At 42.1% G+C, this 13757-nt stretch overlaps 2 protein-coding genes across 9 annotated transcripts; one reads left to right on the top strand and one right to left on the bottom strand.

Moving 5' to 3' along the window:
* Positions 1-894: 894 nt before the first annotated feature.
* LOC139580621 (ras-related protein Rab-4A) lies at positions 895-9189 on the bottom strand. Its single transcript, XM_071409488.1, has 8 exons — positions 8476-9189; positions 7953-8033; positions 7670-7784; positions 6957-7019; positions 6477-6631; positions 3562-3657; positions 3267-3411; positions 895-1953 (listed from the first exon to the last, which is right to left on the bottom strand). Exons 1-7 carry the CDS (start codon positions 8489-8491, stop codon positions 3296-3298), a joined length of 642 nt encoding a protein of 213 aa, XP_071265589.1. The 5' UTR covers positions 8492-9189; the 3' UTR covers positions 895-1953; positions 3267-3295.
* Positions 9190-9211: 22 nt separating this feature from the next.
* LOC139580620 (putative nuclease HARBI1) lies at positions 9212-12952 on the top strand. 8 transcript variants are annotated; one of them, XM_071409487.1, is made up of 12 exons: positions 9212-9588; positions 9898-9968; positions 10056-10232; positions 10323-10384; positions 10467-10553; positions 10641-10682; positions 10751-10924; positions 11004-11039; positions 11138-11692; positions 11762-11877; positions 11974-12085; positions 12180-12952. In XM_071409487.1, the coding sequence occupies exons 1-8, from the start codon at positions 9431-9433 to the stop codon at positions 11037-11039; spliced, it is 807 nt and encodes a 268-aa protein (XP_071265588.1). In that variant the 5' UTR covers positions 9212-9430; the 3' UTR covers positions 11138-11692; positions 11762-11877; positions 11974-12085; positions 12180-12952. The 8 variants fall into 8 exon arrangements, with proteins under 8 accessions (XP_071265588.1, XP_071265586.1, XP_071265585.1 ...); XM_071409485.1 differs by having other exon boundaries at positions 10751-11039; XM_071409484.1 differs by having other exon boundaries at positions 10751-11692.
* Positions 12953-13757: the final 805 nt, after the last annotated feature.

Raw genomic sequence — 13757 nt, forward strand, 5'->3', positions numbered from 1 at the left:
GACTGATGGGCATTTTCAGAACTGTAGCTGACATTGCCTTTTCTCCCCATGGAAAACGTCAATCTTCAAAATACTGTAGAACTGGGTCCTACCCTGAGGAGAGGGGATCAGTGGGTTTGCCGTCAGTCATCTCAACACAATGGTGGCATTGTAGGTATTTTCTGCAGTCGCATCGAACCTGGATTAGTTTTAGGTCTCAGGAACTATATTAATATGACACAGCAATCTTGCTCTAGCAAACGGTCAATCTAAGCAGAAAGACACAATGACATTCTGGAGCCTGCCATTTCACACAGGCCGCCCAATTCTGATATTCTTCCCACAAATTGGTATTTTGACCAATCACATCAGATCTTTTTCAGAGCTGATCTATATGATTGGTCAAAAGACCAATAATAAAAAAAATATCAGAATTGGGCTGCCTTTCTAAACACAACCAGAGTGCACTGAAAAGCCCCCTGATCTGTATTAGGAAAATGGTCATTGAAATAAATCAAATATATTTATATAGCCCTTCTTACATGAGCTGATATATCAAAGTGCTGTACAGAAACACAGCCTAAAACCCCAAACAGCAAGCAATGCAGGTGTAGAAGCACGGTGGCTATGAAAAAATGACTGTCGTCAATCATATTAACTTTGGTGCAAGGTGTCAAAAGGGAAGTAGGTCACCGTGCAGCCAGCTTGTGAGCCAGCTTATACACCTGTGTAATAACAAAACCTACACAACTCCATAAATAAACTATTACACAGCTATGAATAATTATTAGAAGGTTACTACAGGTATAACAACAATTTAACATGAAGTGTTACCAAGTATTCTAAATGGATATTACACACTTAAGTAATAAAGATGACAAGAAAGAGGAATCACCTTAGAACAATATACAAACATACATTTTGAATACTTTATTTTAAAAAGAGCTTCTATATTATTGAGAATAAATTAAAAAAGCATGACATGACTCATAACAATTATGGGGGAAAAAACAACTAATAATATCAACACAAAGAACAACACAAAGAACAGGTCAACGAAACGAGCAGGCGTGAGACAGTGCTGATTGAACATTCTCACTAGAACATGACATGTCATAATTGATAGATTATTCTTCAGAGAATTTAGTCCATAAAATATGCTTTGAGGCAGTGGTTCCCAAACTCACTCAGCCAGCCCCCCCCCCCCCCCCCCCCTTCCATCTATTTCTATGGGCACAGTCCATGACAGAAACAAACTGTTCACATCCCTTGTTGACAGTTTTAAAGCTAATTTCCTGCAATTCTACACATTCCGCCATGTCTTGTGTGTTCATGTGATATGAGTGACTCAAACATTACAACAAAATCAATGGGCTAAAAAAACCTGGCTAAAAAAAAAACTTGGGCTAGTTGATCTGGACATTTTTTCACCCCAATTTTCGTGTTATCCAATTGGTAGTCACAGTCTTGTCCCATCGCTGCAACTCCCCTTCCGACAGGGGCGAGCCCCACAGTTTGGGAACCACTGCTTTGAGGGACTATATGATGTGTTCTTTATACAGATAACACTGTACATAATGCAATATGCTATGGGTAGCGTAGTGCAGAAGTACAGGGGTGAATGTAAGATGTCAGGTCCCATTATCATATAGCATCTCAAACTATAGCTGATCTAGGATTTTGGTTCCCTGTTATCTTGTTCATTATTATCTAAAAGGAAAAACAAAATCATATCAGCAATCCTACTCAGACGCTTTATGAATACAGCCCAGATGATTAAAGGGCTTGTCTGAGGGGCCTGGGAACAAGCTCAGCAGTCCAGAGTAGGGCCAGGAATCCAGGACTCTCTGTGGGTCTCTGACGGAACATCCAGAAGTTGGGAAGATAAAGGTCAGAGAAGAGTCGCTCCACCATTATGAGCCCTGTATCATGTTCCCTACATCTCATCTTTCCTCGAAGTCTTCACCAACCTGCCTGAAAACAAGGACAGAGAGAGGTTTGAAACCATACACACACAGAAATGTGTGGGGATCTTGTAAATTAGCCCCTTTAGCTAAGAAACCTGTGTGAACGTGAGGTTAATAGTTACATTTTGTTAACAATTGCGTGCTGGCAATATTTGGCATGTACTCAACTCTACACTGTAATTGACAAATTAATTGATCATTTATTTTTGTAGACATAGTACCCCTCTATTTATGCCTAGCATTTTTTTGTGAAACACTACAATACCCAAATAAGGCACTTCAGAGACCCTTAATGCCTTGCCCCAACAGGAGTCAGCAGAATCTCAGGTAAATGTATCTGCCCAGATAGAAAACTGTATTGACAACAGTTGTGTGGAGCCACATCCACACAGCTTCTAAGCAGGGTCATTCGATCATTCTCAAACTGTTGAGCCCCTTTAGCTTCCCCTCTCACAAAAGAGGCGGAGTCATTTTGGGTGGCTATGGTTTTCTGTATCATCGACACATCAGGCAGTTGGGAGCTGGAGGACAGAAATAGCCAAAGGTGGCTCCTTCCTCTCTGTGAGATCCCTAAAAATAGCCCCCTGGACCCTATCCAACCACACACACCCACCAACCCAAGGGGGAGATACAGTACGACAGAATAAAGCTCTGGACTTAGGGAGTTACATTTGGGACACAGGCATTAACTTTACCCTTAATTCAGTATGATGATACTGGTGAAAGTAGCATCCGTGATCACCTTGCAGCAATAGAAAAGTAATCATTACAAACCACTTCAGGGAAACCATTTGAGAAGAACATGGATGAGCATTGTAATAATCTTTTATTTTAGTTCTGATTGTTTGTTTTGACAGGACATATGTAAGTACCAACATTTGAGAGGGGTAAAGAAAGTAGTTAAGGGCACAGATAGTTGGCCCAGCCAGGGCTCGAACCCCCCATCGCCGAGGGGGCATGTGATGATCCTGACACCAATATTGCTGATAAAACTAGCCACGTTTCAGCATTTGGTGCATTAAGGCCGAATCTTTAAAGCTCATGGAGGTGCTTCTCAAAATGACAAATGAATGCTTTACCTGCTCCATGCAATGCAACACAGTCAACTGTAAAATAGAGAGGACTTTTGAATGGCCTCTTACATAACATGTCAATGTGAAAAGCACCATCTACAACTGTATTTCTGCCTGCTATTTTGAGAGGGAGCATTTTGGGTGTCACTAAACAGAGCTATTAATTGAGTTACTAGTGTGATAACAGAAGGGTAAGTCACAGAGCAGAATCCTATGCAGTAGGCAGCACTGAGGGGAGGAGTCTCACCTTGGTCCTGGGCATACTGAGCGTGTTCACTAACAGCCACATTCCTGGGCGCTCTCGGCCTGTCCCCTACGAGGGGAGCGCAGCTGGCGCAGCGCGGCGTCTCCGTACTGGATTCCTGATCCCATCCTCTCCGGGTCCAACTCTCCTGGAAGAGAACACAGTGATAGAAATAGAGAGAGAAAAAAGAGTGAGATGGAGAGAGAGAAGCCCCTGCGCTGAAACAGTAGAGTTCAGCTGGTAAACCACGATTTCATTGCTGTTGGTTAAGGTGAGAAGATACTGAATGCAGAGATACCTGACTCTATCTTGTTGAGGATTTTCCTGGCACACTGCACAAAGGCCTCCTCTACATTCTCCCCTGTCAGAGCACTTGTCTCCAGAAACATAAGCTCTGAAACAGACAAGACAGCAGGACACAATAATAACAATGATTATTATCAATATTGATAACATTTGAACACAAGAGAATTAGTCAGCATTTAGCTGTGGAGGACATGAATTGCAACGGTTTTGTGGGCAATAGTTTACACCAGTGAGTTGTCCTACAGTGACCTCTAGTGGAGTAGTGCAGCAATCAGAAATTAGGATTTCAGGTCTGCATCAGAGGGTAGGGGGTAGAGTCTGGGTCCGTATCAGAGGTCGACCGATCATGATTTTTCAACGCCGATACCGATTATTGGAGGACCAAAAAAAGCCGATACCGATTAAAACGTCCGATTTATATTTATTTATTTGTAATAATGACAACTACAACATTACTTAATGAACACTTATTTTAACTTAATATAATACATCAATAAAATCAATTTAGCCTCAAATAAATAATGCAACATGTTCAATTTAGTTTAAATAATGCAAAAACAAAGTGTTGGAGAAGAAAGTAAAAGTGCAATATGTGCCATGTAAAAAAGCTAACGTTTAAGTTCCTTGCTCAGAACATGAGAACATATGAAAGCTGGTGGTTCCTTTTAACATGAGTCTTCAATATTCCCAGGTAAGAAGTTTTAGATTGTAGTTATTATAGGAATTATAGGACTATTTCTCTCTATACGATTTGTATTTCATATACCTTTGACTATTGGATGTTCTTATAGGCACTTTAGTATTGCCAGTGTAACAGTATAGCTTCCGTCCCTCTCCTCACTCCTACCTGGGCTCGAACCAGGAACACATCGACAACAGCCAACCTCGAAGCAGCGTTACCCATGCAGAGCAAGGGGAACAACTATTCCAAGTCTCAGAGCGAGTGACGTTTGAAACGCTATTAGCGGGCACCCCGCTAACTAGCTAGCCATTTCACATCGGTTACACCAGCCTAATCTCGGGAGTTGATAGGCTTGAAGTCATAAACAGCGCAATAGCTGCTGGCAAAGGCACGAAAGTGCTGTTTGAATGAATGCTTACGAGCCTGCTGCTGCCTACCATCGCTCAGTCAGACTGCTCTATCAAATCATAGACTTAATTATAACATAATAACACACAGAAATACGAGCCTTTGGTCATTAAAATGGTCAAATCCGGAAACTATCATTTCGAAAACAAAACGTTTATTCTTTCAGTGAAATATGGAACCGTTCCGTATTTTATCTAACGGATGGCATCCCTAAGTCTAAATATTGCTGTTACATTGTACAACATTCAATGTTATGTCATAATTATGTACATTTCTGGCAAATTAATTACGGCCTTTGTTAGGAATAAATGGACTTCACACCGTTCGCAATGAGCCAGGCGGCCCAAACTGCTGCATATACCCTGACTGCTTGCACGGAACGCAAGAGAAGTGACACAATTTCCCTAATTATAAGAAATTCATGTTAGCAGGCAATATTAACTAAATATGCAGGTTTGAAAATATATACTTGTGTATTGATTTTAAAGAAAGGCGTTGATGTTTATGGTTAGGTACATTGGTGCATCGACAGTGCTTTTTTCGTAAATGCGCTTGTTAAATCATCACCGTTTGTCGAGGTAGGCGCATCGATTATATGCAACGCAGGACACGCTAGATAAACTAGTAATATCCTCAACCATGTGTAGTTAACTAGTGATTATGTTAAGATTGATTGTTTTTTTATAAGATACATTTAATGCTAGCTAGCAACTTACCTTGGCTTCTTGCTGCCCTCGTGTAACAGGTAGTCAGCCTGCCGCGCAGGCTCCTCGTGGAGTGCAATGTAAGGCAGGTGGTTAGAGCGTTGGACTAGTAACCGGAAGGTTGCAAAAACGAATCCCCGAGCTGACAAGGTAAAAATCTGTCGTTCGGCCCCTGAACAAGGCAGTTAACCCACCGTTCCTAGGCCGTCATTGAAAATAAGAATGTGTTCTTAACTGACTTGCCTAGTTAAATAAAGGTGTATTTATTTTATTCATAAATAAAATTTAATCGCCAAATCGGTGTCCAAAAATACCGATTACCGATTGTTATGAAAACTTGAAATCGTCCCTAATTAATCAGCCATTCCGATGAATTGGTCGACCTCTAGTCCGTATACATCAGCTTCTCAGAGTGGGAGTGCTGATCTATGATCAGTTTCGCCGTTTTTGGACAAAATTAATAAGACTACATAGAGGATCTGCTCCTAGATCTGCACTCCCAGTCTGAGACGCTTGATGTAACGGATGTGAAATGGCTAGCTAGTTAGCGGGTACGCGCTAGTAGCGTTTCAATCAGTTACGTCACTTGCTCTGAAACCTAGAAGTAGTGTTGCACCTTGCTCTGCAAGGGCCGCGGCCTTTGTGGAGTGATGGGTAACGATGCTTCGTGGGCGACCGTTGATGTGTGCAGAAGGTCCCTGGTTCGCGCCCGTGTCGGGGCGAGGGGACGGTCTAAAGTTATACTGTTACATTGATGCTGTTGACCCGGATCACTGGTTGCTGCGGAAAAGGAGGAGGTTGAAAGGGGGGTGAGTGTAACGGATGTGAAATGGCTAGCTAGTTAGCGGGTACGCGCTAGTAGCGTTTCAATCAGTTACGTCACTTGCTCTGAAACCTAGAAGTAGTGTTGCACCTTGCTCTGCAAGAGCCGCGGCTTTTGTGGAGCGATGGGTAACGACGCTTCGTGGGTGTCAGTTGTTGATGTGTGCAGAGGGTCCCTGGTTCACGCCCGTGTCGGGGCGAGGGGACGGTACTAAAGTTATACTGTTACATTGACACAGGGAACAGTTTGGAATTCAGCTGTAAAGGGATCATCATCCATACTAAACGCACCATTTTCCTGAGCAAAGCGAGAAGCCTCCAGGAAGGTGACCTCCCGGTCTGCGTCCAAGTCCTTCTTGTTACCACACAGGATGATGACAATATTTTGGCTGGCCAGCATCCTGGCGTCTGTCAGCCAGTTGGTCAGGGCGTTGTAGGTTTCCCGGCTGAGGATGATCAGGTCAATGGAGCGAGAGGGAGAGCAGTGGAGACATACAAATCAGACTTGGTGGTTCTGTTCACTAAAATCACAGTAGGCTTTAGGAAAGTTAGAGCTGTGTTTTCCAAAACAGTCAATCGGGAGTCACTGTGCAACCAATGAGTCATATCATATCTAGGTCTCTTTGAAACGTACTACATTCAACATTTGTCTTTTTAGAAACATATGTGTTTTATTAAAACAACATACCCCTTGAAGGTCCACCCATAATAAGACAAGGATTATTTCTCCTCAACTCTCCTGATCACCTATGAGTAGGTAATTTAGCCTACCTGGTGATGTCATATACAAGCAGGGCTCCAGCAGCGCCTCTGTAGTAACTCCGTGTAACAGACCTGGGAGAGGAAAGCAATTGTAACATCAGTTGAAAATACATAAGTGCATAAATATAAACATTTTACACATCCTAATTACATTTATTAAATTGACATTCTCCATCTCATACATCTATAGTTAGCTATACATAAAAGCATTTAGTGCCATCCAAGCTGGATAAGGAGTTGGTCAAAGTGCAAAACAAAATGCTCAAGGTGCACAGTAACCTTTATTTAACTAGGCAAGTCAGTTAAGAACAAATTATTATTTACAATGACGGCCTACACCCGCCAAACCCGGATGACGCTGGGCCAATTGTGCACCGCCCTATGGGACTTCCAATCACAGCCAGTTGTGACACAGCCCGGATCAGAACCAGGGTGTCTGTAGTGACGCCTCAAGCACTGAGATGCAGTGCCCCAGACCGCCACGCCACTTGCGAGCAGTAGTAGTGTTTGAGAATTTTAGCTGCGCTACACATTATTAACTCCCCCACAACGGCTGGCCATGATTCATTTTACTTGCTGTTCTAAGGATCTGGCACAACTTCTCTAATGATCAGCTGGAGATGGGCACACATGCAACAGTCCAAGCTGGTTTGAGAAAAATGTCTAATGCCCTGCCACAGTAGGAGTAAGTATGTGAAATGCTCTCACATACTGTACAGTACCTGAATCTCTCTTGTCCCGCAGTGTCCCAGATTTGGAGTTTGACATATTTGTTTACCACGTTGATTATCTTTGAGCCAAACTCCACTCCGATGGTGTGATTTGAATCGTCTTTGACTGTGATTTAAATGAAATCATTCCACAACACATAGCTAGATCACAACAATGCCTATTCATGTATTCAAAGTTAAGTTAATCATAAATTGTAGCCTGTCCCTAAAATAAACTATAAGTCATAGCTAGATAGAAAATACATGTCAGCACATTCAATTGGACATAACTTACATCTCTTCTCAATAAACTGGTGAAGAAGACATGATTTTCCAGCTCCTGCATTCCCAATCACTAGGAATTTGAACAGGAAATCTAGCGGAGGAAAAACAAACAAAGTTCATTTTAATCATTAGAGAATACGTATTCTTAGGCTAGTTGGATAGAAAGCTGGCTAACGTTAGTTAAGTAACAGACGCACTACTAGCAGAACAGAAGCTATGTTATTGCTTCATGCATAACGTTACATTTGCGTCGACATTTAGATAGCTAACTTTGCTAGTTGTCTGACATTCAGATGGCTTTCTAGATAGCTAGCTAAGAAACCAATTAATGATGACATTTGACGGAGATGCAAGCTATCGAGCGAAACTAAAGTTAACCAGCTAGCTAATGTTAGCTAGCTATACCCCCAACAACGAGTAAACATGAAAGCATAGGACATAGGCTATTTGTTTTGATGGCATTACAATACACCTGCTCCATCGCCTCTGGTTATCTATTGTGTAACGCGACCTGAGTAGTCAAGATTTCTTACCGTATGTCTCAGACATGGCAATGGTTGTGTTTTATTTGCTAGCAATATCCTATTGTTTTTCTTGAGGCACTGTAGCTTCGAAATTAATTGAAGAAAAATCCCTAATACCCGTGAATATTGGATTTTCCCTCCCACTTCCCGTAGAACGCTTTTTCAAAATAAAAGCTCCATCAATCAACATAAAAAAATCGATTATCAATAATATAGTTAAATATTATTGCATTATTATTGCATGTCTAGTTATATTTAAATATAATTTTTACTTATAAAATAGACAAATCTGGGTACTTTTGCATTGCTTCAATTTTCTGAAGAAAATGTGTGCGCTTGTTTCCGCTATTACTGCTTGTTTTTTTGTGTATGGTCAATGAGTGTCGAATTTTGTCAACAAAAAATGTAATTGCTTATTTGATCGAATAGAAGTTTCGTAATGGTTAGGTTGTTACAATTGCACTGATATACGTGGACGCACGTCGCCTTTCCGCAACTTTGTAAAAAAACTACATTGTATCGGTCAGTTAAATAAAGGTTAAATAAAAATCTAATTGGAGTTGTGCCTGTTGTTCACACGCGTATCTGCCCTCTCACTGGCTAGAATGGTCCCTCCCACCTGAACTCGCCTCCCGCCTGCAATCCAATTTTGAGGACACGTATTTCCACTGTTAGAGCGGTCACTGGACTATCTTGTCAATATAATAGATCATCTTTAATATTGACACAGAGCTAGCCTGGGGCCTGTTGCACAAAAGTAGAATTAAGACATCCGGGATAAATGACTCAGCTGAGCTCAATGAAGCCAAAACATGTGCGTCCAGGCTTAATTGGTTGCACAAAGACCAAGCCAGGATGAGCAGACACGGATTCATTAAGCCAGGTGAAACCAATCCTGGATAGGTGCGCGCTCACGGCTCACTCAAATAGACCCCGCCACAGATCACAGATTAACTGATTTACCATGGCAACTAGAGCCGCGTACTTTTCCCCGTCGGAAGCACAAATCCTCATGGAGGCATACGAGGAGGTAAAAGATATAATTAAGAAGAAAGGCAACACCGCCACAGTGATAAAGCAAAGAGAAAAAGCGTGGCAAAGTATTGCAGACCGCCTGAATGCGTAAGTAGTGCACAATTACACACTCACCGCTCCGCTGAAACATTACAATTCAAATATTTAATTCACATCTCCAAAAATGCAGTTGTACTGTAATTATGAAACGGTTACATTTTTAATTGAAATGCACTGCAGATATGAGTGAAATTGTGTAAAGTAACTCCATCACACTGTATAAAGCTATGATACATTTTTTGATATTTTTACTGAAAACAAGACAAAAATACCAAGTAATTTTTTGCAGTGTGACTCCATTAAATGTGTGTGTGTGTGTGTGTGTGTGTGTGTGTGTGTGTGTGTGTGTGTGTGTAGATTAAACATGAACGGGCCAAAACGGACATGGCAGCAGGTCAAAATCAAATACAAGAACATTCTGCAGAATGGTATGGTCCCTGACTAATATTTAACAAAGCACAAGCATATATTGTACCCAGAAGGTGCCTGCTCACACATTGTCTGTACTGTTTTAGCAGTGAAAAAGAATACCCACAGACAAGGCACGGGTGGTGGGTCACCAAAGGCTGACCTTACCCCAGCAGAGGACATGGCCTTGGAGCTAAATAAAGGCAGGCCCGTCTTAGAGGGGATCCCTGGGGGGAAAGAGACGAGCATAGGTTCCTCCCAAGATGCCACCCGCTTCATTCAAGGTATGTCCTTCCATCTCTACATGGGATACAACCACATTCATATTGAATCAATTTGGACTGTCTGACTTTGGTTTACCTATTGCCTTGCAGTGTCTGGCAGCACTGTGTTCCTGTTAGAGCCACCAGCACAAGCACCAGACGATGCTGATCCAGTGAGTACTCCATCAAAGGCATACTGTAGGCCTGGCATGTCTTGTCTACTAGCTTCAATATGAATCCGATTAAATGTGATAGGGTGAAGGCCCCAGTGCAGCAGCAACAGCACATGATGGAGACGATGATGAGGAGGAGACCATCTCTCTGGATTCCAGAAGGCATGAGGTATCATGTTAAGACTGTGAAAGTACTATTTACTCTACAATGGTGAGGAGTCCTCATCAAAATCAAAAAATCTAATTTCTTTTACAGGACCCAGATGCTATACAGTGGGAAAACCAGCCTGGCAACATAGTGCGTATTAATAAAAGGACACCACATCCTGCCAAATTCCAGCTGCGCTAATTGTATTGTGTTCACAGAGCTCACAAGCTATCAGAAAGTTGTATGGCAACCACCTCCGGCGCCAAATAGAACTGGCAGACATAGACATTCAGTACAAGAAGAAAAAGATGGAAAATCTTGCACTGGAGTCCGAAATAAAAAAGAGGACAATTAGGAAACTGGACCTTGAAATAAAAAAACTTGAGAGGGAGGTGAGATATGCCTTCAATGTACACTGTATGCTAACTGTAACACAAATGTATTAATCATTATTTTTCTTTCCTCCCCCAGCTCCAAGAAGATGACACAGCTCAAAATAAAAATTAGGTATATTCTCGTAAAGTCAAGTGAGCCATGACATATGAGCTCTTATTGTGAGCACACAGGACGGTGGCATCTTTCTAAGGTTTTTTTTATTTTCCCAGCAATCAGTACAACCAAGTCATCGTTATAAGGCATCGCCCTCTTTTGCCCACCCCCCCAGCACCAGGTGTGGCCACTAGCCTATATGAAGGCCCAAAATTGTGTGTTCCTTTCTGCTCTGACAATGGCATGCCCATTCGTGCGAGATGTGGTGGATGAAGAAGCACTTGTGCTGAGGAGAGCCTTCAGGCGAGAAAGGGTCTTCAGGGACCGGTTGGACCCACTGGCCTTCCCTGATGACCATCTATATGAAAGATACAGGTTTTCTGCAGATGGCATCAGGTATCTATGCAGACTACTGGGTCCCAGGATTAAGCACCGCACTGCACGGAGCCATGCACTGAGTGTGGAGCAAATGGTTTGTGTGGCCTTGCGCTTTTTTGCTAGTGGAGCCTTCCTGTACTCAGTGGGGGATGCAGAACAGCTGAACAAGGCCACAATTTGCCGCACAATAAGGAGTGTGTGTCTGGCTATCAAAGCATTAGCAGATGTCTTCATCTCCTTCCCTGGCCACAGAAGACTCTGTGACATCAAAGAGGAGTTCTATAGGATTGCAGGTAAGAGGATCTACAAATTACAGGACAACTGTTAACACATAGTAGGATACTCATTACTTTGTGTGACAGGTTTCCCCAATGTCATTGGTGCAGTGGACTGCACACACATAAGGATAAAAGCCCCCTCAGGTGCCCATGAGGCCGATTTTGTGAATAGGAAATCCTTTCACAGCATTAATGTTCAGGTGAACATAACTTTTTGATATTGTCCATTGACGAACACTCTGCATTGCCAGTGATGTGCATTGATTGGTGTAATATTCCTCATCTTATGATTTCAGATGGTCTGCAATGCTGACTGTGTGATCAGCAATGTTGTGGCAAAATGGCCTGGCTCAGTCCATGACTCCAGAATCTTTCGGGCCTCTGAAATCTATCAGTGCCTATCACAAGGTAAGCCACACAACCCCTATTTATAACCATCATGGCTGTGTCAAGAATATCACTGTGTTTATGAGGTAGTAATGATGAGATTTTGTGTTGACAGGTGAATTCTCTGGTGTGTTGCTGGGAGACAGGGGGTATGGCTGCCAGCCTTTTCTCCTGACACCTTTCACAGACCCCCAGGAAGCACAGCAGGCCTACAACCATGCCCATGCCAGGACCAGGGCCAGAGTTGAAATGACCTTTGGCCTCCTGAAGGCACGCTTTCACTGCCTTCACAAATTAAGGGTCAGCCCTGTTAGGGCATGTGATATTACTGTGGCTTGTGCTGTCCTCCACAATGTGGCCTGCCTGAGGAAGGAGAGGGCCCCCAGAGTGCCACCAGCCATGGACTGGGACAATCCGGCAATCTTCCCTGATGACGACAGTGGTCGGCTGCTGAGGGACCAATATGTGTTGAATTATTTTAGTTAGTATGTGTGCTTTCAATTTTGGTTAAATATGTCCTGCGGTGGCAGAGGAATTTGGGTTTTTTTGGGTTCGTTTTTTGACGAATTTGGCCTCTTATGATGTTTGTGCGGTATACTGTGTGTAATACAAGGCTGCAGGGAGGCTACTGCATCCATTCATTTGTCTGTTCAGTTGATGTGTATGGATTTGTCCTGCATTTATTTTAGTGTGCAGACATGCAGGGTGTGTTATATACAGACCTTTGAATGTGTATGTATCATTTTGTATAATATGCTTGGATTCTGTGCTTTCCATCTTGTAGAGTCACTGTGACTTCAGTTTCGAAAGGAGCTGATGGTTTACCTGCTTTGTTTTGTCCTTATTCAATAAAGGAACATAATGTTACACATTGTGTTTTTATATTCATATGGAATGTGTATTTGTTTATATGACAGAGTACTAGGGCCACACTGAAGAAAAAGGATAAAGTCATAAATTTATGAGGCTGGTTCTTTCTGCAGAAAAGCTACATATTGTTTTTACAGTTTTGATACTTATGACAATGTGATACTTAATATTCTGGCACATCAGCATGTCTTTGTTTATGAAACCATACTGAAGTACAATTTCACGAAATGCCCCACATCTGTCATTTTAACAACTGTCCTCCTTTAAAACAACTGGTTACAATATTATGACTTGTGTTTTTTTCCCCTCTGTGGCCCTAATATTCTATCATTTTATATATAGCCTTATAGTCTATGGGAAACTGTAAATTATCTAATGATAGCAACATCATCTAAAAATCATTTTTTATCCAAAATCATTGAAATTAATGATCACAAACGTTTAAATAATAACAGTGGGTCTAGTTATATGTGATAACAATGTATAGTGAGCAGTGAAATAACTATTGGTTTCCATTTGTGGTGACTGCTGACTGACATTAGGGATGAGATTAAATAGATCCTGGAATTTAGCCTGGTCTGGAGCAGGCTAGCTCCACAGAATAAATCTCCATGGTAATTTATACCATAACATATCCTCCTGCCCCCTATCCATCTTTAGTGCAACCGGATTACGGATCAATTGAGCCAGGATCACCAAGATATCCTGGCTTAATCCCTTATCCTAGTTTTGTGCAACAGGCCCCTGGTTTCAGATCTGTTTGTGCTCCATTGCTGTCATTGTCAAGCCGTAAACGTTTGGCATTATAGCAGAAACAGACTGG

Source organism: Salvelinus alpinus, chromosome 7 (assembly GCF_045679555.1).
Source record: "Salvelinus alpinus chromosome 7, SLU_Salpinus.1, whole genome shotgun sequence".
Lineage (NCBI taxonomy): Eukaryota > Metazoa > Chordata > Actinopteri > Salmoniformes > Salmonidae > Salvelinus > Salvelinus alpinus.

Bases quoted from the DNA above. Each gene is read 5' to 3' on its own strand.
- LOC139580621 (XM_071409488.1), bottom strand. The intron at 6,632-6,956 runs GTAGGCTAAATT...GATCATCCTCAG, and splicing joins CTTGTATATGACATCACCAG to CCGGGAAACCTACAACGCCC. The intron at 3,412-3,561 runs GTATCTCTGCAT...GTTCTCTTCCAG, and splicing joins CCTCAACAAGATAGAGTCAG to GAGAGTTGGACCCGGAGAGG.
- LOC139580620 (XM_071409479.1), top strand. From the start codon at position 11,221: ATGAAGGCCCAAAATTGTGTGTTCCTTTCTGCTCTGACAATGGCATGC. The intron at 11,878-11,973 runs GTGAACATAACT...TTATGATTTCAG, and splicing joins TTCACAGCATTAATGTTCAG to ATGGTCTGCAATGCTGACTG. The intron at 12,086-12,179 runs GTAAGCCACACA...TTGTGTTGACAG, and splicing joins CTATCAGTGCCTATCACAAG to GTGAATTCTCTGGTGTGTTG.